The sequence below is a fragment of the Somniosus microcephalus genome, chromosome 8, assembly GCF_052327205.1.
Source record: "Somniosus microcephalus isolate GS21.2 chromosome 8, FLI_Smic_1.0, whole genome shotgun sequence".
NCBI classification, from domain to species: Eukaryota; Metazoa; Chordata; class Chondrichthyes; order Squaliformes; family Somniosidae; genus Somniosus; species Somniosus microcephalus.
Genome location: NC_140994.1, coordinates 61025194 through 61051796, shown reverse-complemented (window position 1 = coordinate 61051796; position 26603 = coordinate 61025194). Strand labels below are relative to the sequence as shown.

General features: G+C 42.4%; 1 protein-coding gene across 4 annotated transcripts in view; it reads left to right on the top strand.

Moving 5' to 3' along the window:
* Nucleotides 1-26603, top strand: part of ide (insulin-degrading enzyme) — a 136883-nt gene that overhangs the window by 93874 nt on the left and 16406 nt on the right. For all 4 annotated transcript variants that reach the window (XM_085994779.1, XM_085994780.1, XM_085994781.1 and 1 more), the window contains 4 exons: nt 5426-5537; nt 7759-7926; nt 12559-12831; nt 13471-13532. In XM_085994779.1, the coding sequence (XP_085850905.1) occupies nt 5426-5537; nt 7759-7926; nt 12559-12831; nt 13471-13532 (615 nt within the window). The remainder of the gene's footprint in view (nt 1-5425; nt 5538-7758; nt 7927-12558; nt 12832-13470; nt 13533-26603) is intronic.

Genomic DNA, 26603 nt, shown 5'->3' with positions numbered 1-26603 from the left:
AGCTCAGCCCATACTAATACTTCTGAAAATGGCAGTCATGTGGCTTTGTGCATCTGGAGTGCTGGCTCTAGACTCATCAGGAGATGTTCATTCAAAGAATGACCATTATGCCTGTGTCAGTGATTAGCCATTTAATTTTAATTGTGTGCTGCTCTTTCTGAACTGATGTAAGTTGTGCCTTACCTGTCATCTATTGAACTTGAGCCTTTTGTAGAATATTATGTATAAAAATGAGGAAACAACCTAATTTAAGCAATGAAATTGAAGATGATTCATTATTTTGAACATTGGACAAAGGCATACAGAAATTATATAGTATCCTGTTAGTGCAGGAAGTTACTTTGAAATGCAGTCTTTTCAGTTTTATAGACTTCTAAATCAGTAATAAAATACGACCTCTGGTGTTTATACTGCTTTTAATCTTATTTGCTTGGCTGCTGATAGAAGTAACAAAGCAGTAAAATAAACACGGTAGTGCACACCACCAGAAGAGTTATTGATGATCTACATCTCTGATGGCAACATCACCTCTGACAGTGAGATCCCCAGTTGTCACATGAAACGGCCATATTTTGGTGCAGCAGGCTGAGAAGCGGAACTCCTCACACACATCCTATATAGGCTAGCAAAGCATTTTTTAATTTGTTGATAATGTATGGTACCTTGTCCTGCCATTGAGGAAAGTTGGTTTCTCTGCAAAATGTGACACCGTGACCTTTGAAGAACTGCCAGGTGATGTGGTGCATTAGAAACCATCCTTCAATATAAATGGGATATTTTTATAGCTCTGGGAGCTGTGTTCATCATTGCAGAACTGTTAGCACAAGAGGTATAACATAAATCTGTAAACCATTTTCTTGTTTTTTATAGCCAAAACCTGGCACTTTCAGACTTGGTAACCTTTTGGAGTCGAGCTGAAAAGATCAGTTGCTGAAAAGATCAGTTGCTAATAATTTTCTTGATTTTGTTTTCCTCTCCTGAAAGCATTTAGCTCCTTTGTTGGGGTAAGGTTCCAGGAACTCCAGTTGTTTGCCAGTACCTCATTCAAGTAACCTTTATCCTACTACAGATAGCAATCAGGAATGCGAATGGGCAGATTTTTTCCCTCCTCCTTAACCCAAGGGCATTGAGGCCAATCGTGTAACATCAGCTGAGATCTAATTCGGCACAGACTGGGGAAGAATCTGGGACTTTTCTAGTCTGTAAAGTTCAGTGTTTACTGAGGAAACTTGCAGAACCATCAAGGAAGCCAGCAAAAGTCTTTTTAAATTAATCATATTTGCTCCTTTTATTTTTTTCATCCATCATTGATTTCATGGTGCAGTAACTGTTTTAAGGATTACTACAACTTTTTAATAAAAGCATAATAGCAAACTCCTAGATTGCTCTCCACGGATGTTGCCTGGCCTGCTGAGTTTTTCCAGCATTTTCTGTTATTCTAGATTGCTCACCCTGATCCTGTGGATTCCAACTGAAGTACATGAAGAGCAAAGATGCTTTTACCTTCTAGAAAAAGACAAAAATTAAATATTAGAATGACAATTCTGTCCGTTAAGCCCACTGCTTCTAGGGCATGTCTTATCCTTCCTATCATGGACTCTACCCATTCAGTCTCCTGAGGGAATGTTCATCACATGTATTTTCGTACCTGCAAAGATAATTGAGAAAATGCAGTATATTCATCCAAATGTTCTTTTGCCTCTCCCAGGATGAGGGTTAAGTAAATGGCAGCATCCACCCTGAATGGGTGGGCAAGATGAACCGAAGAGAGCCAATTTTAACTTCAGGCGGGTAACACCCGTTGTTGACGGCGTGAGTTCCGAGCCATTTTGAGGCCCATGCCTCATTTGCATGCCGCTGGCGAGCTGTGGGTGGCAAGCACTTCTGCAGCTTGCAGGTTGTGGGAAGGCAGGAAATCGTCTGGCGCCTATTTCAGTTTGAGGGGCCAGAGTTCTTCTGTAGGCCCGGGAGGAGCATTCCATTTCTTTTTGAGGATTGCTGGTTCGGCTTCTCAGTGTCTGCCAAGTATGGATGAAGCCTGCACAACGGATCCTCCACCCATTTGTACCTTGAAATTGCAGTCCAGGTCCTTTGAACTTCATAGGACCTCAATTTGCATCTTATAAGTGGCATCCCACCTGAAGCAGGCTGGTCCTCCGGCCCCCCCATCTCGAAGATCCATCTAAGATGGCAGCGGCCAGAGCACCAGCATGAACAGCGCAAGTGCCCTAACACCATTTTGAGGCTGTTATTGCCCCATTTACGCTGGGTGCGAGTTAAGTTCGGTCCAAAGTGTGTGTTTTTCCTGTTCCTTTCATATATTCACATCTCCACTAATCAACATCATGTTCTCCAAACAGTATTTTATTTCCCCCCTCTCAGCAGTAAATCAACCACGCGTACTGTGGAGTATTTGATCATCTCTGTCTATTCCTGTTCCTATAATTTACAATCCTATAAATTCTAATCCCAATCCCAGCTAGATACTTATCCAGGTCCGTTTTAAACAAGTTAATCGTCTCCGCCGCCTTTTGCTCGGAATTGAAGCATTCCTTGTATATATTTTCCTGTTAACTGTGTGGATGGGTTCATAATTGTGACTGAGCTAAAATGTCAACTCGCCACTAATGTTGAGCAAAGCAGAAGGTGTTATAGAAATTGTTACTTACTCCAAATGTTTAACGCAAAGGTGACATTTTGCCGTTTGTGCATTGGACACCCTTGCATTATTTCCTGCATTAAACCAAAATGTGTTAGTATTTGTTTTGATATCCATTTTTGCCATCTCATGAACAAGGCAGTACAACTTCAAAGCTTGCAATTCCCAAAATAGGAAGTGACAGAGACTTTGTGAAGACTGCTGCAAAGCTGGGAGCAATTTTTAGCAGGACAAATAAACAGTTTCATCTAGCAGTTTATATGTTGATTTTCAGATTTAGCTTGAGCATGTCAAACATTACCATGCGTTGCTGTCAGCCAAAACTATCTATTACAAGATCACCTTGGAGGGTAAACTAAACCCAGGCATCTTTTCTCAATGATGAGCCATCTTAGCAGTCTGTGCCTCCATAGTCCGCAGCTGTACTCTGCACTAAAGCCACCAATAGCTGCACAAACAACAACTCCCAAGCCTAATTCAAACAGGCAAATTTTTTTGCAGTAAATCATAATAAGTAGCCAGCATTGTGGGACAGTACCTTGCAGCAGCTGGAATGGGAGAGAAGCTCCTTCTTAAAAACATTTTCATTCCTCACCTGTAGCCTCAAGTCCTGTTCTGATCTGTGGGAGAATGGTACTGATTTAATCTTGTCCAGAAATTACATACTTTAACAGTTTGCTGCAAAAGGGTCTGGCCTGCTCTGTTGTGCAGTGCTGTCAGCTTGAATTGGAAGTTAATGGTATTTCTGTAGGGCAGTTCAATTACATTTATGCTTGTGAAGGATAGAGTGACGTTTAGCTTGAATTCAACACTGCCTGTGATCAGTTGTGGCATTTAGCCCAGCAATTTCTGGTGATTCACAACTCCTGTTGTATCACTTCCTCCGTGGATTTTTTACACACCAGTAGTACCGGCTTGTGCCTTCAACTCACCGTTATTTTGCCAGCAAATTCTCGCCCATTAACTGGTCATTTATCTCATTGATGTTTGTGGAACCTTGCTGCATGCCAATTGAATGCTGCATTTCCCTACATAAATAGTGACTATACTTCAAAAATAATGAATTGACTATAAAGTGTTACATAGTATTGCTTAGTATTTACAGCACAGAAACGGGCCATTCAGCCCATCGGGTCCATGCCAATGTTTATGCTCCACAGGAGCCTCCTCCCACCCTTCTTCATCCAACCCCATCAACATATCCTTCTATTCCTTTCTCCCTCGTGTTTATCATGCATCTATGCTAGTTGCCTCAACTACTCCTTGTGGTAGCGAGTTCCACTCTGTGTAAAGAAGCTTCTCCTGAATTCCCTATTGGATTTATTAGTGACCCTGGCCCCTAATTCTGGTCTCCCCCGCAAGTGGAAATGTCTTCTCTTCTCTATGTCTACCCTATCAAAGCTTTTAATAATAAAAATCTCAATTAGGTCACCCCTCAGTCTTTTTTCTAGAGAATAGAGCTCATCCTGTTCAATCTTTCCTGACCTCTCGGTTCTGGTATCGTTCATAAATCTTATTTGCACCTTCTTCAGTGTCTCTATATCCTTTTTATAATATGGAGTCCAGAACTGTTTACAGTACTCCAAGTGTGGTCTAACCAAGGTTCTATACAAGTTGAACATAACTTCTCTGCTTTTCAATTCTATCCCTCTAGAAATGAACCCCGGTGCTTTATTTGCTTTTTTTTTTATGGCCTTATTAATTTGCGTCGCTACTTTTAGTGATTTGTGTACCTGTACCCCTAAATCCCTCTGCTCCTCTACCCCATTTAGAGTATGTGGCCTCCTCCTTATTCCCACCAAAATGTACCACCTCACACTTGTCTATATTGAAGTTCATTTGCCAATTACACGCCCATTCTGCAAGTTTATTGATGTCGTCTTGTATTTTGCCACAGTTCCCTATTAACTGCAACCCCAATTTTGAAATTGTACTTCCGATTCCAGAGTCCAAATCGTTTATGTAAATGGGGAACAACTGTGGTCGCAGCACCGATCCTTGTGGAACACCACTTCCCACCTTCCGCCAGTCTGAGTAACTACCTTTTAACCCCTACTCTGTTTTCTATTTTTTAGCCAGCTTGCTATCCATTCTGCTACTTGTCCCCTGACTCCACATGCTCTGACCTTAATCATGAGACTACCATGAGTACCTTATCAAGGCCTTTTAGAAATCTAAATCTATTGCATCTACAACATTACCCTTATTTATCCTTTCTGTTACTTCTTCAAAGAATTCAATAAGGTTGGTCAAGCATGACCCCTTTTGAAATCCGTGTTGACTGCTCATTTATTTTCAGTTTCTAGATGGTTTTTCTATTACATCTTTGAGTGAGGATTCCATTATCTTTCCTACCACTGACGTTAAGCGAACTGGCCTATAATTCCTTCGACTTTTCCCTTTTTAAATATAGGAATCACAAAGTGCTTTGGTATGCCTTGAGGACATGAAAGGTGCTATATAAATGCATTTTTTTTTCTCCACCCGCTCTTTTTTTCTCTTTCTCAGCCGTACTAAAAAGCTTGCTCATCTCTTTAGTCTTCAGTTTTGATGAAGGGTACACATCTGACATGTTCTTTTCTCTTTACAAATGCTGACTGACCTGTATATTTCCAGCATTTTCTGTTTTATTTCAGTTTGTACCAGTAGTTTTGCTCAGATGAGCACCAGTGAAAACTCACTTCAATAAGATATGTACAATTTAAAATAGAGGTGTTGGCTTTTCATTTTAATGTTTTAACATTTAATGTGTTCTCTTCATTCTAGGCTTCTTTGAGTATTATACAGATGGTCGAAGATACCCTGATTCAGCATGCTCATACTAAACCTCTTCTTCCCAGTCAGCTTACCCGATACAGAGAGGTGCAACTTCCTGATAGTAGGTTAAGTTTACATTCTTTTTTATTCCTGGTTTGACCATTTGATATGTTATGAGGTTCCACCTTTGTTTATTCATGGAAGTTGAATTAAAGACTAAATTGATCGTAAGTAACTTTTTTAAGGCATTGCAATCAGACTTCAGAATAATACACAATTAAAAGGACTATTGCAGATAAGGCTTTAAAATAATCTTATACTAGTTACTCCAACACAATCATAAGATTACTTCCATTATTTTATTTATTTTCAGTATAATGAGCCACAGTCTAATAATGCTATGTAATTCATAAAGGTGCCGCACACCAGATTTAGCAATGTATTTACTGCCTTTTCTTTTTATAGAAAGTAACTGCTGTATTATGATCTCATAATCAGACCAGCTATTTTCTTTTTCATGAAGCAAGTATGCATCAAAGCAAAATCTGCCATTTGTGTGCCATTTTAGCTGGGAGAAAAATAAACAATTTTACCAACCAGAGAGGGAGATTCCTGAGCAAATTAGAAGTACTGTGAGCAGTTCTGGGCACCACACCTTAGGAAGGATATATTGGCCTTGGAAGGAGTGCAGTGTAGGTTTACCAGAATGATACTCTGACTTCATGGGTTAAGTTACGAGGAGCAAATACACAAATTAGGGTGGTATTCCCTAGAATTTAGAAGGTTATGGGACGATCTGATCAAAGTTCTCAAGATATTAAGTGGAACAGATAGGGTAGATAGAAACTATTTCTGCTGGTTGGGGATTCTAGGACCGGGGGCATAGTCTAAAAGTTAGAGCCAGACCTTTCGGGAGTGAAATTAGGAAACTTCTACACACAAAGGGTGGTAGAGCTTTGGGACTCTCTTCTGCAAACGGCAATTGATGCTAGATCAATTGTTAATTTTAAATCTGAAATTGATCGCTTTTTGTTAACCAAAGGTATTGTGGGTATATGGAGTTAGGTCGCCGATCAGCCATGATCTCACTGAATGGCGGAACAGGCTTGAGTGGCTGAATGGCCTACTCCTGTCCTATGTGTCTATTTACTGGGTTTTTTAAAATTGAAAGTAACTGCTGTAGTATAACAGTGCATTCTTGTCACAACGCTTTCTCAAATGAGTATTGTTTATTTTGTAATCCTGTAATTTGTTAACCACAAAGCTTTTTTTTTAAAAAGTCAACTGTCTTAAACAGTGCTCATAATTTAGACACCTGTAAGGATCCTAAAGTTTCAACGTGGTGAGGGAAGAATAAAATTGGGGTCCATGTACATAATCTTTAGGAACAGGGAAAAGCCTTTGGCCCAAAGAACCTGTCCTTATTTCTTTGATGAATCGTAATTTGCTGTCATAGCATCTACATTTAGATGTACATTCCCCCTACTAATTGGTTAGAAGTCTTGGTGTGTAGGTTTGAAATTATAATTTCATTATAGATTGCCAGTTTTCAGAATATAGTCAACAAATACCAAAATATAATACCATAATATAACCATAAAAACAGATGATGATCAAAGTATTTATGCCACTAAAATATTTAATTACATCCTTTACTGATGTAAATTGAGACTCACGGATTAATTATACCCGATGTCATTTCAAAGTCAAAAGCAGAATACTTTGAATGTTGTTTCAAATATCTTAAGCCTATCTGAATTAAACTACACAACAGGATATGGCCATAAAATAGCTGCTGATGAATAGACCATTCAAGCTTATTTTTAGGAGACTGTTCTGAACTGGTTTACTCAGCTTGTTCTTTTTCCTTTCAAATACAAACATTATATTTCTGCTGCGGGTTCTTGGTTGCTAGGGGCATTGAGAATAACATTTGACATGGAGCATTTGCAAACCAAGCTGAAACAGGAATTGATAAAAATCTGATTATAATGCTCAAAATGTTCTTCTGTTTGTTTTATCATTTCTACAAGGTATCAATAGTGCTAAAATAGTGTGATAAAAATAATAACCAGCAACATTTCAGATTGCCTTGTAACAAGCCTAATTACTCTTTATTTTTAGCTCACTGGAAGAAAATTGATTAAAAGAGATGTATTGTTTCAGTCTGTTGCTAATTGGTACTCTTCCTTGAGAAAGATTGCTGATGACAGTTTGAATTAGCTGCGAGTCTACTCATCAGGGTTGTAATAAAGTAATTTCCCATCACTAAGATGCTGAGGGAACGGGTGTGTTTCTGTACCTAACCCAGTGATTGCTTTTGTCCTGTGCACCATGTATAGGAGGATGGTTTGTGTACCAGCAGAGAAATGAGGTGCACAACAACTGTGGGATTGAGATCTACTACCAGACAGACATGCAGAACACCCATGAAAATATGTTGCTGGAGCTTTTTTGTCAAATCATATCGGAGCCGTGCTTCAACACACTGCGGACCAAAGAACAGTTAGGTGGGTCAAGTACCTTCATTCCCAAGATGAAAATGCGGACTAGTTCAATGAACATGATGTTTTAATTTTGAGATCACTTAACAATTTTGTTTCAGTGCTCGGTCAGTAACTGTGCACATATCTGAAATAATTTGTCAAAGTTCATTATAACAGAATATCAAGCACGTTCTGTTGTAGCTTTAATTTTCATGCTTTTAAAACTTGCTGTTTTAGCTAAGCAATATTAACTGCTGACAGTAGAAAATGATATTATTTTACACTTGTTTAATTGTTTTTCCAATTCATTAAGTAATTAATTATGAAATCAATAATTTGGATTAAGAAAACATGAATGGATGTTATTAGGAATATATGCTTCTTGCTTGGCTTTCGCATCACATTTTTAACTTTGCGAATTTACTTCTTTGCTCACTAAACAAGTAAAATTAATTTTTGTGTCCAAAGTGATTATACTGTTCCTAACTTGTATCTTCATGACCCACCTCCAGATTGGACATTTAATGTCACCATTTTGGGATCCTTGGTAGGGAGGGGGGCAGGTGGGCGGGTACCACAAGTGTGCCCCCAAACTGCCAGGGGCTCCATTCATGTAAGCTCCTCCTTGACCCCCCACCCACCCAATGAATTTTAGTACATCTTGCATACGAGTAAAGAATGTATGTAATATAAAGGCGACTCATTTCTGAACACCAGACTAATTGTGACCACTGATTTGTAGTTTTTGCAGAAAGGTGAATAGCTGTGGAATTAAATTCCCAAAACACTGATTTTAAAAATAGAGTTCGACTTATTCACTGTAAATTAATAGTCCTGATAACCCAACAGGGCAAAATTTCTGGCTCTCTTGCGCTGCTGGACAGGAGTTGTGCACCCAAAGTGAATGGCTCCGGCCCATGCCCAGGAGTACCAATATTAGCATGGCCCCTCCTCCTTAGCCTGCTCCTTAGCAGGGTCTTGCACTGGTAGAAGGGGGAGAAAACTTGAGAGCAGCTGCAGACCCTTTAAAGCCTGCAGCTGTGTGTTGGATGTCTGACATCATGACCATCTGATATTCATCAACAGCTACAAGGCCCCAGATGCCTGCCAACATCCTGGGGTGTGGGAAGAGCATGTACTTTCCTTTCGTCAGCCTATCCCTGCACCCTTGCAGTAATTGGTTAGGGATCTTTGTGGATGGGAATGTGCTCATCAGTTTCGGGATGCAGCTCGGAAGCGCCTGTAACAAACTGTTGAGTCTGGTTACATAACGTAAGAAATAGGAGCAGGAGTAGGCCAATCAGCCCCTCGAGCCTGCTCCACCATTCAATAAGATCATGGCTGATCTGATCCTAACCTCAAATCTACTATCACTCTACAACCCTCCCAAACCCATGTGATCTCCTGGGAGAGGTGAAAAACCAGATAAAAACCCAATGGCCAATTTGGGAGAAAAAAATCTGGGAAATTCCTCTCCGACCCATCTAGGCGATCGAAACTCGTCCAGGAGATCACTGTCCCTATATTTTCTACAGTACTTACCTTCTGTAAAAGGTGATCTCCACACTAGCAAGGAACAGGAATAGAACCATCTCCTGAAATCTAACACAATTAGAACACAAGAAGTAGGAGCAGAACCAGGCTACACAGCCCCTGGGCCCGCTCCGTTACCCACAGGGCCATGACCGATCCGAACCTAGACTCATGTCCAAATTCCTGCCCGCTCCCCGTAACCCCTAATTCCCTTGACTTCTAAGAAACTGTCTATTTCTGTTTTAAATTTATTTAATGATGTAGCTTCCACAGCTTTCTGGGGCAGCAAATTCCACAGACCTACCATTTCTAATAGAGGCCCATGCATGCTGAAGATTGGGCCTATGCCAGGCTGCATTAGTCAAATTCAAATGTGGCAGAAAAAAAACTTGCATTTTAAATGCAGGTCATAACCATCACGACGCAATGGCCCAGAAATTCGGGTCGAGGGCTTCCTGCGGGTGTAAGCCCCCGACCTGCACTTACCTAGCGCGCCGGCCGTTGTGCTGTGGGCCCCTGTGGAATTCCGATCCTGGGCTTGCTCCAACTGCTGGCGCGCAGTGCTTGTGTATCCCAGGGGCGCAGTTAGTTCAATGTGTCCCCTGGGATCACGTGGGCCATGGGGAGCCAATCGAAGCAGGGAATGCTTCATTCATAAGTTTGACAGGAAGGGCTGTCAAACTTATAAATATTATAAGCCCCAAAACATCACTAAATCTTCAAATAATTTTTTTTTTTAAATCACATTTTTAAAATAAACTATAAATTACATGAAATAACCATTTTAAACAATAATTTAAATTTTTGAAAAAATAATTTTATTTTCAACGGGGCTAAAAATAAACTTACCTTTTCATTAAAGTATTTAAAAATAATAAACCTGTGGAAAAAATGTTTTAATTAATTCACCACTTACCTTGTAAAAAAGCAGGCCCTGCGACTGCTTTTTACATGTCTAACTTCTGGAGACTTACCCTCCCGGGAAAACCTGCAAAAAAAAACGTAAGTTCGATGCAGCCTCTCCTGCGCACGCGTTCGAATTCTGAACCCCTTCTTTCAGGGGAACGGAAGTGCCGCTTTCCTGCGCATGCGCAGTGCATGCAGGAAACCAGCACTTCCATTGGGCTTACGGGTGAGTACCCCATGCGTACTCGCCCGTGGAGACCTGAATTTCTGGGCCAATATGTATGAAACCTAGCAAACAAAGAAAATGAAAAGTAGCATTTTTAATAAACAAATTTGTTTTCACAGTAGAGGAAGAGGATAAAATATCAGCAGTACAAGGGAACCTAAAAATGTCAAGGGGAGGAACTTACTAGATTTAATCTAAGTTTTAAAAAAGGTAATGAAGAAAATAATAGGTCTTAAGCTAGACAAGTCTCCAGGACATGATGGCTTCTATCCCATGGTATATTAAAATAAATGGGTGAGGAAGTTGCAGATACATTAGTCATAATTTTCCAAAGTGCCCTAGATTTGGGAATTGTGCCTTTTGGATTAGAAAACAGCAAATGTAACTCCATTATGTGAGAAAGGAGGGAGAGAGAAACCAGGAAGCTGCAGACCCATCAGTTTAACACCAGTTGTAAGGAAGTTACTGGAACCTATCATCGGGGGAAGAGTACCTGAGCACTTGGATAAATATGAGCTGATCAAAGAGAGTCGCCTGACTAGGTAACTTTTTTGATGAGGTCTTTAATGTGGTGGGCAGAGAAGTGTTGTCTATGGACTTCCCGAAGGCATTTGCTAAGGTTCTTCACCAGAGACTATTAGCAAAAATAAAAGTCCACAGATTTGGAGGTAACCTTGTGATATGGGTCAGTAACTGGTCTGTAAGTAGGAGACAGAGATGAGGGATAAAGGGAATGTACTCTGATTGGCGGAATGTAACAAGTGGTGCTCCCCAGGGATCTGTACTGCGGCCTCAGCTTTTCACCATACATGTCAATGACTTGGATGAAGGAAGAGAGAGTGTCATACATCCAAGTTTGCAAATTTACAGATGACACTAAGGAGGCATGGTAAGTAGTGCAAATGGGAAGAGTAAGTTACAAAGGGATGTAGACAGACTAAGTGAGTCGGCAAAACTGTGGCAGATGGCGTTCAATGTGGGGAAGTGCGACATCATCCACTTTGAATTCGAGAAAGACAAATTAGAATAATTCTTAATGGCAGGAGACTAGGAACTGGGAGGAGCAAAGAGATTTGGGTGTCTGGGTACAGAAATCACTAAAAGTTAGTGCACAGGTACAAAAAGTAATAAAGGTACAAAGATGAGGAAGTTTTGCTTCAGTTGTGCAGAGCATTGGTCTGACCCCATCTCGAGTACTGTGTTCAGTTTTGGGCACTACACCTAAGGAAGGATATATTGGCCTTAGATGGGGTACAGTGTAGATTTGCCAGAATAACACCAGGGTTTAAAGGATTACATTATGAGGACAGGTTGCATAAACTTGGTTTGTGTTCCCTTGAGTTTAGAAGGTTGAGGGGTGATTAAATTGAGTGTTTAAAATGTTAGAGGGATTTGCTAGGGTAGGGAAACTATTTCCTCTGGTTGGAGAATCCAGAACATGGTGGCATAATCTTCAAATTAGAGCTAGACAATTTAGGAGTGAAATCGGAAAGCATTTTTTCACACAAAGGTTAGCAGACATCTAGAACTCTCTCCCCATAAAGGCTGTGGATGCTGGATCAATTGAAATTTTAAAGACCAGAGAACGACAGATTTTTATTAGGTAAGCGTGTCAAGGGAAAATGGCAAAGGATAAATGGAGTTCAGGTACAGATTGGCCATGATTTAATAGAATGGTGGAACAGGCTCAAGGGGCTGAATGGCCTACTCTTGTTCCTGTGTATTCCAGGTCTCATCACACTCTTCCACCAGATCTAGGTAGTCCTCTGGAAACAAATATTTGAGTTTATATAGGCAAGTGCATGGGAACGTTTCATCATGAATTATATCATCTTTTGTGTTTTATGTTCTAAATGTTGTATAGCTGTGCAACCCACAAATTTAATCTATGCAAGATTTTAAATTATATAAACAGTAACTAATTGTTTTTTAGATCAAAACAATTCTTTAAACAATTGCACTTATTGGAAGCCATTTTTCCCTCATGGTAGGTTACATTGTATTTAGTGGTCCACGGCGAGCAAATGGTGTACAAGGACTACGTTTTATCATTCAATCGGAAAGAGCACCCAGCTACCTGGAAAGCAGGGTCGAGGCTTTTCTAAAAACTATGGAAAAGCATATAGAGGAGATGGCGGAGGAAGCTTTTCAGAAACATGTTCAGGCTCTAGCAATAAGGCGACTTGACAAACCAAAGAAACTCTCGGCTGAGTGCGCTAAGCACTGGAGTGAAATCATCTCTCAGCAATACAACTTTGATCGAGGTATGTTAAAACAAATAAATAAATGTTGCAGAGAATTTCTGGATACGAATATGTTGCCATAACGCAAATACAACCTTGTTTATAAGACTCCAATGATCACAAAATATAAAATTGTGATTCACACGAACAGCAAGTCTACGTAGTTTCCTTTCTTTTTTAAAAAAAGAACCTGAAATTGATTGTTTTGCATAAATGTATTTGCGATTTTTGTCCCATGCCACTTATCGTGCTGCAGGCAAGAGGGAAGGGAGATGTCCTTTTCCCTCCGGCCTCTGCTAATGCTTCTTTGTAGCATTGTAGAAAGTGCGAAAGTGGTGCTGAATAACGGCACCTCCGGGTTTATTCTGTCTTCGTGATGAGGCACTTGGTGGTGCTCTCCAGAAACAAAGCCAAGATTAGGAAGGTGTTGGGAACTGTAGACTCAATTATATTCAATTGTGGCACTGGGCTACCATTGTAATAAAGATTGATTAATACTACTGAAACACAGCAGTTGTCAAGCCACAAATTAATTTTATGTTTATCATGAACGAAGCATAAGTAAACTAATAGGCTGAGAATGCTTTTTGTAACATCAAAATGTTCAGATATTTCCTATTGAAAGTGTATAATAAGTGAGTGCTTGTATTATGATTACAGACAACATTGAAGTAGCACACCTGAAGACACTGGCTAAAGAGGACATAATAAATTTCTGCAAAGTAAGTTATACATTTTTATTACCAAATAGTATCTACAAAAGTGAGGATTTGTAATTCTCCACACATCACAGGAATTTGCCCCTCGTCCTATGAGTCACGTGGCCAACTTCAAGACCCTGATGTCATAATATTGTTGTGGACAGGATTGGCTATTTGCACCTTCTATAAAAAGCCATCAATGTACCTGGTTATCTGTTCGGTTTTTCCCACCTGTAGTATTTTTTTAAATTCGTTCCTGGGATGTGGGCGTCACTGGAAAGGCCAGCATTAATTGCCCATGAGAAAGTGGTGGTGAGCCGCCGCCTTGAACCGCTGCCGTCCTAGTGGTGAAGGTACTCCTACAGAGCCGTTAGGGAGGGAGTTACAGGATTTTGATCCAGCGACGATGAAGGAACAGTGATATATTTTCAAGTCAGGATGGTGTGTGACTTGGAAGGGAACTTGGAGGTGGTGGTATCCCCATGCGCCTGCTGCCCTTGTCCTTCTAGGTGGTAGCGGTCTCGGATTTGGGAGGTGCTGCTGAAGAAGCCTTGGCGAGTTGCTGCAGTGCATCTTGTAGATGGTACACACTGCAGCCACGGTGCACCGGTGGTGCAGGGAGTGAATGTTGAAGGTGGTGGATGGGGTGACAATCAAGCGGGCTGCATTGTCCTGAATGGTGTCGAGTTTCTTGAGTGTTGTTGGAGCTGCACTCATCCAGGCAAGTGGAGAGTATTCCATCACACTCCTGACTTGTGCCTTGTAGATAGTGGAAAGGCTTTGGGGAGTCAGGAGGTGAGACACTCGCCACAGAATACCCAGCCTCTGACCTGCTCTTGTTGCCACAGTATTTATGTGGCTGGTCCAGTTAAGTTTCTGGTCAATGGTGGCACCCAGGATATTGATGGTGGGGGATTCATAGAAACATAGAAGATAGGAGCAGGAGTAGGCCATTCGGCCCCTCGAGCCTGCTCCACCATTCAATGAGATCATGGCTGATCATCCAAATTCTGTACCCTGTCCCTGCTTTCTCCCCATATCCCTTGATCCCTTTAGCCTTAAGAAATATATCTAACTCCTTCTTGAATATATTTAATGAATTGGTCTCTACTGCCTTCGGCGATGGTAATGTCGTTGAATGTCATGGGGCGGTGGTTAGACTCTTGCTTGTTGGAGCCATTGCCTGGCACTTGTGTGGCACGAATGTTACTTGCCACTTATCAGCCCAAGCCTGAATGTCATCCAGGTCTTACTGCATTTGGGCAAGGACTGCTTTATTATCTGAGGAGTTGCGAATGGAACTGAACACTGCAATCATCAGCGAACAGCCCCACTTCTGACCTTATGATGGAGAGAAGGTCATTGATGAAGCAGCTGAAGATGGTTGGGCCTAGGACACTGCCCTGAGGAACTCCTGCAGCGATGTCCTGGGGCTGACCTCCAACAACTACAACCATCTTCCTTTGTGCTAGGTATGACTCCAGCCAGTGGAGAGTTTTCCCCGATTCCCATTGGCTTCAATTTTACTAGGACTCCTTGACGCCACACTTGGTCAAATGCTGCCTTAATGTCAAGGGCGATCACTCTCACCTCACCTCTGGAATTCAGCTCTTTTTGTCCATGTTTGGACTGAGGCTGTAAAGAGGTCTGGAGCCGAGTGGTCCTGGTGGAACCCTCAGTGAGCAGGTTATTGGTGAATAAGTGCCGCTTGATAGCACTGTCGATGACACCTTCCATCACTTTGCTGATGGGGTGGTAATTGGCCAGATTGAATTTCTCCTGCTTTTTGTGGACATGACATAGCTGGGCAGTTTTCCATATCATCAGGTAGATGCCAGTGTTGTAGCTGTACTGGAACAGCTTGGCTAGAGGCGCAGCTAGTTCTGGAGCACAAACCTTCAGCATGACAGCCGGGATGTTGTCAGGGCCCATAGCCTTGGCTGTATCCAGTGTGTGCAGCTGTTTCTTTATCACATGTCCTTGTCCTACAAGTTACCTCCAAAACTACTGGACCTGGCTTTAGATACAAGTATACCTTTTTTTTTCTTTCTCGCAGGTTTTCTTTCTGTAAACCACTACTTCTTTCAGAACAAAAGGTTAAAAAATGAAAATATTCATAGCATATCAAATATAGTTGCTATACATACCGCGAAAGGTAAACTAATAATGGGATAGTCAAGTCCTGCAGAATTATTTAAACTGTGTAAAGGGTGTCACGGCCCAGTCTGATTGGCAGCCATAATTTATCTATAAAAAGCATACCTACAAATAATGATGTGAATAACTATTGTCCTAGCCTTTTAGGTTGCTTTTAGATGACAGAAATACTTATTTCATTCCATGAGAAATCTGCCTGAAACTTGATCATTTTAATGCAACAAACAAAATGATTAACGTGTTTATTTGTGGTGGAATAATAATGTTTATTTTAAATGGTAAGGTTTTGCAGACAATAGAGTAACTCTGATAAGTCATGTTCCATATTCCCATAGAAGCTTCCTTCTGCCTGACCAGTCTAAACTACAGCATTGATGTTGAAAATTTTGGGGAAGTAGGTGTAAAGTGGAAAGAAGTATACAGTATAGTAAAAGCTACTTTATTAAGGCAATATCTAACATGTCAGTAACACATCCTGTAACATTCGTTTTCTGTCACTATAGGAACTTGCCTATTAATTTTACTTGCTTCTGACAGTTTTCCAAGGTCTGCCTCCAAAGTAGTTGGCACTGTTGCTCATTGACCCCTGAGACTCTCCCATCTGCATCTCCATATAATTGATACAAAAGACAAATACTGCAGATGCTGGAAATCTGAAATAAAAACAGAAAATGCTGGAAACACCCAGCAGGTCAGGCAGCATCTGTGGAGAGAGAAACCCAGAGTTAATGTTTCAGGTCGATGACCTTTTGTCAGAACTGGAAAAAGTTAGAGATGTATAATCTTGCACTAATTCTTAGTGGAAAAATACTTTTCCATGGCCCAGCACATCTCTGCTATTACTACACCACACTCCTCCCAGTGCTCCCAAATCCTAGGAATGCCTTCTCAACACTACTCAACCATTCTCTATCTCCTCCCCCTTCCCCCACATCCTTTACTGCCCAGCATTTTACATTTCTCCTACCAACCTGCAGTCTGAAAAATACTTTGTGTGTCCGGGGCTTTTAAAGTAAAAGGTAGAGATAAAATTCAATATATAGTTAGACATCATAATGATTATTAATGTTATTGAAAATATCCAAACCTGAAAATACCAGTAACTTTGTACCACTAATACTTTGTAATAAAAACCCTACTTGACTTACTGAATTGCCATAAATCAGTGACCCTGATCAAACTCTGTCTCATCATGAGCTACACTGTGAAAGATCCACAGTGCATTTTAAAAACTCCACAGTCGTGTGTAGAGCTACAATATACAGTTTACCTTGTACCAAATTACAAACTGCAGTTCTCTGAAATAAACTCAACCATCTTTTGAAGGGGGTTGCACTTGGACGGATTGTAAGGTCTTCATAACACAAAAGGTGTACAACATTTAATACTTCAAATTAAAATGCGTGTGACATCTGTCATTTTAAACCATGACTAAATTAGTTACAACAGCTGTTATTTAGTGATTCCTAGAGTAAAAAGACCTCAGCAATCATTAATTCAGCAAGTAACCTTTGCAGCAAATTTGATGTCTAATCTAGACATGGTTGTCGTCTCGTGTGTTAATATAATTTTTGGTACATTGTGTGACACTACAATATTTTGCCCAAATGATATAATAGTTTCTAATTTATTCTTGGCAGGGAATGGTTTAATATGTATTCAGATGCAAATGTAACAGATTGCACATTAATGAAAGATGAAAATATAAAATATGACTCAAGCCGTTACCTAGCAACAACAGAGATCCTTGATGCAAAATTCAGTTTGAATATACACATTAATGACTTGGAGCTCATCAGCTCTAGTGAGAAGTAAGATGATTGTGCTTGAATGTAATTCTTTGCTTTGTGTGTCATCAGAGAATAGTATCGAGTTGTTTTGGTCAATCTGTTTTTAAAAGGATTAAATTCCACTGTATCTCGTCAGAAAATGTACCCGAGCTGAGTAATTGTAACTGTTAATCTGCCCATGCTCTCAATGTCCATTTGAATTTCTGTACCATACTTTCACTGTATTTGCAACATCTCTTTCCCAACTACCGCCCTCCTTCACCCTGCCCAATCCCAGACAATGCTGCTGTTCAGTGGAGCACTGCAGCAAACACACCCATACAGCTGTTCTTCTTTGGCCAGTTCACCAGGATTGTACTGGAAGTACTAACTTAGGGAATTGACAGCCTATCACTGACTTAGTCCAGCAGTTTATATGCACCCATACTGATCGTTGCCAGGTCTCGTCACTGCAGTAAAGCAGCTGCTTACATTCCCACATGCAGTGCTTCGGAGTCTGCTATTTGCTGCATCCACACTGGTTGTCATTTTGAACCTTGACTTTGCCAGATGGCCTGCAGTTCTTGCCATTGCCATCTTAGTACGATTGAGGACATGCATACCACTTACCCAAAAGGTAATGTAGGTCTGTAATAATCCATCAGGCAGAATAGCAGAGGTACAGACTTCAGAGGCAGATAAAATGCAGTTAATTATGATTGGGAAAATTACAAATGGAACATTGCCAGCTAGTGCATAGAGATGAAGCACTAGGATGGATCATAAACAGTCAGTTCTACATCGAAGATTTGGGCTGTGGCAAAATGGCCCTAGACTGGAGTACATATTTGGTCATTGAGTAACTCAGAGCAAGAGCTGTTTTGCAGCATCTGCACCCCAGTTTATGTTGGAGGTTTAGACAAGAAATTAAACTGCCCTTTTATCTTTTTTTGTATGTGCCTGTGCGCACTGACCTACATTGGCTCCCGGTTAAGCAATGCCTTGATTTCAATATTCTCATCCTTGTTTTCAAGTCCCACCATGGCCTTGCCCCTCCCTATTTCTGTAAACTCCTCCAGCCCCACAGTCCCCCCAGTACATAGATGATCAGTTTAAATCAGCACCCAGGAATGCAAATAATGTCAATCTTCGTATTTTTGATGAGCCGGTCACTGATAATTCGTTGAACAGGAATTAGCGGTTCCGCTGATGCAAAATTTGATGTCTCCTTTGGGAGAAACGGTCTTCCTCATTTATTCAACAGTCACATACAAATAGGACTTGCTATAATCCCACCAAGAATGAATTGCCTAGGGGCCAAGTTCTTAGCATAAGTGTCACATTTATGGGCAGCTTGGAAGGTGGTGATTTTTTTTTTCTGTCCTCCTCCTCTCTCTTTCCCCCCCCACCCCATCTTTTATCTTCTGCAGCAATCTTGATTTGTTTGACCACAACAGAAAAAGGACCATTTTGCTGTGTGTTGGGTGCGTTTTGGTTAAGTTTAATTTTGCTTGGCCATTGATGCCCTTTTTGTCCTGGTCAGAGCTTACCATGTTTCAGTATTCGCCACTTAGGCTTATCTCCATAATTTCAGTCTCTCTAAACTTCCCTTCAACTGTCAATGTTCATTCCCAGTTTCAAATTCTGCATTAAGTGTGATGGACTTCCCCAGTAAGAAATATATATGACACCTATTTATATTCAGAAATTCGGGTCTCCACGGGTGAGTACGCACAGGGTACTCGCCTGTAAGCCCAATGGAAGTGCCGGTTTTGTGCATGCACTGTGCATGCGTGGAAAACCGGCACTTCCGTTCCCCTGAAAGAAGGGGTTAAGAGGTGGAACGCGTGCTCCGAGAGGCAGCACGTGCGCATTGAACTTACGTTTTTTTTGCAGGTTTCTCCGGGAAGGTAAGTCTCCAGAAGTTAGACATGTAAAAAGTAGTCGCAAGGCCTGCTTTATACAAGGTAAGTGGTGAATTAATTAAAATTTATACATTTTTTCCACAGGTTTATTATTTTTAAATACTTTAAAGAAAGGTAAGTTTATTTTTAGCCTTGTTAGAAAATAAAAAAAATTTCAAAAATTTAAATTATTGTTTAAAATAGTTATTGCATGTAATTTATACTTTATTTTAAAAATGTGATTTAAAAAAAAAAAAAAAAATTATTTGAAGATTGTGATGTTTTGGGGCTTATAGTATTTATAGGTTTGTTCCTGTCAAACTTATGAATGAAGCATTCCCTGCTACCACTGGCTCTCCATGACCCATGTGATCCCAGGGGACGCATCGAACTAACTGCGCCCCTGGGATACGCAAGCACTGCGCGCCGGCAGTTGGAGGAGGCCCAGGATCGGAATTCCACGGGGGCCCACAGCACAACGGCCGGCACGGTAGGTAAGTGCAGGTTGGGGGCTTGCACCCGTGGGAAGCCCCAGACCCGAATTTCTGGGCCATTGTCTTCCATCATTTGACTTTTAAGGAGGAGGAATTTCTTTACCCAGAAGAATGGTGAACCTGTGGAATTCTCTACCACAGAAGGCAGCTGAGGCCAATTCATTAAATATATTCAAGAAGAAGTTAGATATATTTCTTAATGCTAAAGGGATCAAGGGCTATGGGGAGAAAGCAGGGACAGGGTACTGAATTTGGATGATCAGCCATGATCTCATTAAATGGTGGAACAGGCTCGAGGGGCCGAATGGCCTACTCCTGCTCCTATCTTCTATGTTTCTAAAAGTGTGATGGTTATTACATGGTGTGGAGATGCCGGAGTTGGACTGGGGTGGACAAATGTAAGAAGTCACAACACCAGGTTATAGTCCAACAGTTTTATTTGAAATCACAAGCTTTCGGAGCGCTGCTCCTTCGTCAGACGAAGGAGCAGCGCTCCGAAAGCTTGTGATTTCAAATAAAACTGTTGGACTATAACCTGGTGTTGTGTGACTTCTTACAATGGTTATTACAAGCTCAGCCCATTGAATCATTTCTTTCAGTAGAAGCATGTCAGCATTCTCAAGGTCATATCTCCCTGCTGATAGAGGTGTCTCTGGTTCCAGTTCTACAAAGAAGCCTGCCACCTACTTCAGATGAGATAGGGAACCAAATGTAACCGAGAGTACATCCCGGGCTGACCAAAAAGAGATGTACTGTCATCTTAATTGGCTGAAGAGTTGCATCCGGATTCTCTGAGGTATGCAAAACCTCCCAGTAATAGTCACTTGCCTGCCCAATCTTCAGATTTGGGAGCTTGTTCAGGACCACCGGACACCAATTCTAGCCAAATAACGGAGCATTTAAGATTCCCAACTAGCAGATTAACAGCATGGGAATAGCCTTTGGCAATACCTGAAAGCAGTTTCCTCAAGTTTTGCACCAGTTACAATCCAGATCAGACACACAACTCTCGGTTGGCTGGACGCCAGAAAGGCTTTACATTGTCCTAATTGAGGAAACTATCCATCCAGCCTGAAGTAGGTTTTCCTGTGATGGTCCAAGTACAAAGAAAATATGTATCCTTTTCCCAGCCCTTAAACTTGCTTTCCATTTCCTGCTTTTTTTCCAGTTCTGATGAAGGGTCTCTGATTTGAAACGTTAACTCTGTTTCTCTCTTCACGGATGCTGCCTGGCCTGCTGAGTTTTTCCAGCGTTTTCTGTTGTTATTTCGGATTTCCAGCATCCGCAGTATTTTGCTATTGTACAAAGAAAATATGTAGCATTCCCAATATGGATAAGCTCGCTCGCGCTCTCTCTCTCTCCAGAGGAGAATACCCTTCTAAATTAAGTTGCTTTAAAAAGCACCAGCAGGGCTTATGATCCTTTCCAGGAGTGATTGTTAACATTCTAACCCAGCACAGTGTTGTGTATGTACCTTTAAGGGAATAACTGGTCTCAGACTGCAGTATCGGCAGTGACCACCCCTGTATAAAAGGCCCTAGCAGGCTTCTGTAGTTTCAGTTTCCAGGTTGTCTCCATTCAGTAAAGACTTGTTATAATCAACTCCTGCAGTCCGTGTCTCAATTATACACGGACATAATACTGGCGACGAGTAAGAAACGAACTTACCTGCAACTCGGCAGCACCTCAGACGACGTTATTGAAGGTCGAAGCCAGAAGAAAGAAAAAAAAAATAATAATAATCCAAAGAAACTCGAGAAACGGGCGTCGACCGTGGGCAACCGCCCTCCAAATCATCGACTTGAAAAGTGCAGGAGAGACTGTGGAGAGCCAGGCTTTGTTCTCCAGTCTGTGGTTTCCCAGCTAATCGGGCTGGTGGCAGGTAGTGCACTGATCCTTCCTGGGCTGCGGCGGGCTAGAGCTCGATCGGGTGGCTCTGCAACGGGGCCGGGCAGCGAGTCGGGAAGCAGAGAGAGAGAGCGTGGAGCACACAGGGCGCGGCCGGTGCTTCGAAGCCGGGCAGCGTTCGGACCTAAGAAGAGGGAGGGAAGTGTCCCAGAGAGTCCGCTCCACGACGGGAACGGTTCTTCAATTAATGGAGCAAACATTGAAGCGCGATAGAAAAATAAAAATACCGCGGAGAGCGGCGTTGGCAGCAGCGATCGGGGAGGCGCGAAGACCATAGGGCGTCGCCATTACAGGATAGTAAAATAAATATAATCACCAGCAACAGCGCGGGAGGCGCCATCTTAACTCGGCGGGGAAGAAGGAAAAGCGCGGGAGGTGCCATTTTGATCCATCGGGGACGAAGGCAAAGCGCGAGAGGCGCCATCTTAGATTTTCAAGATGCCAAAGACTGGCGATATCCCTGCCTTCGATAATGCAATAGAAGACTGGACCACGTATGTGGAAAGAGTCGAGGTATATTGCGAGGCAAACGAAATAGCCGATGAGAAAAAGGCATCGGTATTGCTAAATTTAATGGGTGCAAGAACGTACGGCCTATTGCGGGACCTGATTACTCCAGCCAAACCGAAGCCGAAGAGTTTTAACGAAATTGTTGCTATCCTACAGGAACACCTAAATCCTACACCGCAGCTGATAGCAGAAAGATTTAAATTCCACAGGAGAAATCAGCATAAAAATGAGAGCAATGCTGATTACCTTACGGAACTACGCAAGCTGTCAAAGCACTGCCAGTTCGGAGCAGGACTGGCAGATACCTTACGGGACAAATTTGTCTGTGGACTCCTGAGTGAAGGAACCCAGAAGAGGTTACTCTCAGAGAAAGAGCTGACGCTAGATAAGGCTTTCAGCGTGGCAGTATCGTACGAAGAAGCAGCAGCAAGGGGAGCTGCGGAAATACAACAAAAGCCACAGGAATACGGCACCCACGAAATGACACTGGGATTTGCAAAATGTTATCGCTGCGGCAGAACAAACCATGACCAGAAGGACTGCTGGTCCAAGGACAAAATATGCAGGCAATGCGGAAAGATGGGACACATTGCACGAGTTTGCAGGTCTGGGAAGAAGACCAACGACAACAAAAAGGCTACTAAGGAACCGTACAGGAAAGTACAAAAGATGACGGACAGTAGTTCCGAAGACCAGATGAGCGATAGTGAATCCGGGAACAAGGGACTAAGCTGTCTCAAACTTCACAACGTAATCGCAAAAGAGGATCACCGAACCATTTGGGTCACCCTCACGATAGCAGGGTCCCAAGTCAAAATGGAATTGTATACAGGATCAGCTCTAACTGTCATGAATTGACGAGACTACGAGCGGCTATTCTCACACATACCCTTGAGAGAGACATCCATTGTCTTGAGGACGTATACGGGGCAAAAAGTATACCCCAGAGGAAAAATAAGGGTGCCTGTCGAATACAACGGCAAGAAAATACGGAAATTGTATCTCTACATTCTGCAAGATGGTGGACCACAGTTATTGGGACATGAATGGATCAGAAAGTTAAGTTTAGACTGGCACTCCATTCAGGCACTGACGGTGGCTGGTAAAAAGGATGACGACGTCTCCTGGACGATTGTCAACAATCTTAGCTGACGCCAAAGAGGTATTTCAACAAGAACTGGGCACTCTTAAAGGCGCAACCGCCTCGATAAAAAGAGAGGAGAATGCAATTCCCAAGTTTTTCAAAGCAAGACCGGTACCATATGCAATTCGCCCAGCCGTCGAGGCAGAGCTGGAGAATGCAGGCGTGTTATCTAAGGTAGACTGGAGCGAGTGGGCGACACCCATCGTTCCTGTCATGAAGAAAACGTTAAGCAATAAGTCTGAGGAGCCAAGGAAGGTTCGCATCTGTGGGGACTTCAAGGTGACGGTGAACCCAGTCCTTCACACAGTACAATATCCTCTTCCAAGGATAGAAGATATCTTCGCCTCATTATCTGGAGGGAAGTGTTTTACAAAAATTGACCTAGCACAAGCATATTTGCAGATGGAGGTTGAAGAATCCTCTAGGAAGTATCTCACGATAAACACTCTCAAAGGTCTTTGCCAGTATAATCGACTGGTATTCAGAGTAGCATCAGCTCCGGCGATATGGCAAAGAGCGATGGAACAAGTCCTGCAAGGGATTCCGGGGACTCCGTGTTACTTGGACGACATCCTAGTGACAGGTGAAGATGACAGTGAACACCTTGCCAACCTAGAGCAGGTGCTCACTAGACTATGTGAACATGGGCTACGAGCCAATCGCCCCAAGTGCGAGTTTTTTAAGAAACAGATATCTTATTGTGGCCACGTGATTGATGAAGAGGGGTTGCATAAGTCCCCTGACAAAATTGAAGCGGTAGTTAAGGCGCCAGCGCCTGAAAATGTGTCGCAACTGAGGTCATTCCTCGGATTGGTGAATTACTACCATAAGTTTTTGCCGAATTTGTCCACCATTCTGCATCCACTGAACGCCCTACTACGAACGGGAGTAGCATGGAAATGGAGCGATGAATGTAAGCAGGCCTTTCAAAAGAGTAAGGACCTAATCACTTCAAGAGAAGCATTGGCTCACTACAACCCATCACTACCGATAAGACTGGCGTGTGATGTGTCTCCCTACGGCATTGGGGCGGTACTGTCACATAAATTCCTTGATGGTTGAGAGGCCGATAGCTTTTGCGTCACGCTCGTTAACTTCAGCCGAGCGTAACTACGCCCAGATTGACAGAGAGGCCCTCAGCCTGGTGTGGGGGGTGAAGAAGTTCAATCACTACCTGCGCGGTCAGAAATTTACTCTACTAACTGATCATCAACCTCTCATCTCCATTTTCAACCCTCAGAAGGGCGTACCGATAATGACGGCACAACGGCTACAGAGGTAGTCCCTGTTCCTAGGGGCACACCAATATGACATCGAGTACAAAGGAACTAAACAGCATGGGAATGCTGATGGATTGTCGCGCCTACCGTTGCCGACGGTGGAAGAAGAACTGGCAGTGGATCCAGTGGAGTTATTCCACTCGACTATAGTCGAATGTCTCCCTGTGACGAATGCAAACCTAGAAAAGGAAACACGAAATGACCCGACACACTCCTGGGTCTATGATTTAACGGTGAAGGGATGGCCAGCACATGGCGAACCACTGCTGCCAGCATTCTCTCCGAGAAGAGAACAGCTGTCGGTGTGCAGTGGAACCTTTGATGTGTGGATCCAGAGTAGTAATTCCACACACATTGAAGGATAGAGTGCTCAATGAGCTTCATGAGGGTCATCTGGGAGGGGTAAAAATAAAGAACTTAGCCAGAGCGTTTGTGTGGTGGCCGGGAATCGATAGAGAAATCGAAGAGATGACCAAGAGCTGTACAGGATGCCAGAAGGTCCAAAACGCCCCACCACAAGCCCCTCTACATCCATGGGAGTGGCCCTCATCTCCATGGCAAAGGGTACACATTGATTTTGCTGGTCCCTTTTATGGACTCGATGTTTTTAATTGCGGTGGATGCACATTCAAAGTGGCCAGAGGTAATAAAAATGTCCTCAACCACCACAGAAAAAACTATCACAGTCTTACGAACCACATTCGCCAGGAATGGGCTGCCTGAACAGATTTGCTCTGACAATGGACCACAGTTTGTGTCTGAAGAGTTCCGGAGGTTCTTAAAGAACAATGGTGTTAAGCATTACACATCTGCCCCATATCATCCAGCCACTAATGGATTGGCCGAGAGGTTTGTCCAAACATTCAAGAAGGCTATCAAGGCAATGTGTAATGAAGATATAACCCTACAACACAAGGTGGATAACTTCTTGTTTGCCTACCGGAATGCGACACATGCGGTTACCAACCAAGTTCTTCAATCGAAGACTACGATGCCATTTGGATTTGGTTAAGCCAAACGTCAGAAGAGATGTGGAGAACAGGCAGTTTCAGAATATGAATGAACGGCCGACCAGGAGTTTTAAGATAGGTCAACCAGTTTTGGCCTGGGACTACCGCACAGAGAAATGGCAGCCAGGAAGGATCTGTACACGGCAAGGACCTCTAATGTATACCGTGGATGTTGGAGAGAGCATTGTAAGACGCCATGCTGACCAGATTCTAGAGTCACTGGAAAACGTCAACTCCACACCACAATCTGATACACCTGGCGATAAAACCGAAGTACCAATTGCATCTACCGCAGAATCGGTGATATTGGAAGCAGACGAACCAAACAACGACATTGATCCCGACTCAACCTTGCCAGAAGAACCTGATATCCCAGAGGCGTTATCCAGACAGAATCAGGAAGCCTCCTCAAAGACTGAACTTATAATTGCTTAACTTCAACCAATGTATCTAGCAATTGTAATTAGTTATTATTTAGTTGTTAAATGAATGTTATGTACTGTTTTTATCTAAGGGGAGGAATTGTTGTGTATGTACCTTTTTAAGGAAATAACTGGTCTCAGACTGCAGTACCGGCAGTGACCACCCCTGTATAAAAGGCCCTAGCAGGCTTCTGTAGTTTCAGTTTCCAGGTTGTCTCCATTCAGTAAAGACTTGTTATAATCAACTCCTGCAGTCCGTGTCTCAATTATACACGGACATAATACACAGTGTGAGGAGGGTTCTGCCTGCAAAAAAAAAAGTCATTTTTGGGACCAAGGAAAATTTCACACCAAGGCACTAAGCACTCCAGGTAAGAGCCAGAGAGAAGCAGTCACTTTGTCCTGTCTCTGCTTGTACTGGATAAGGACACCAAGTCTGATGGAAACCTCCCATGGAGGGGGCGGGGCACCTAACCGTTGCTGAATGCCATCTA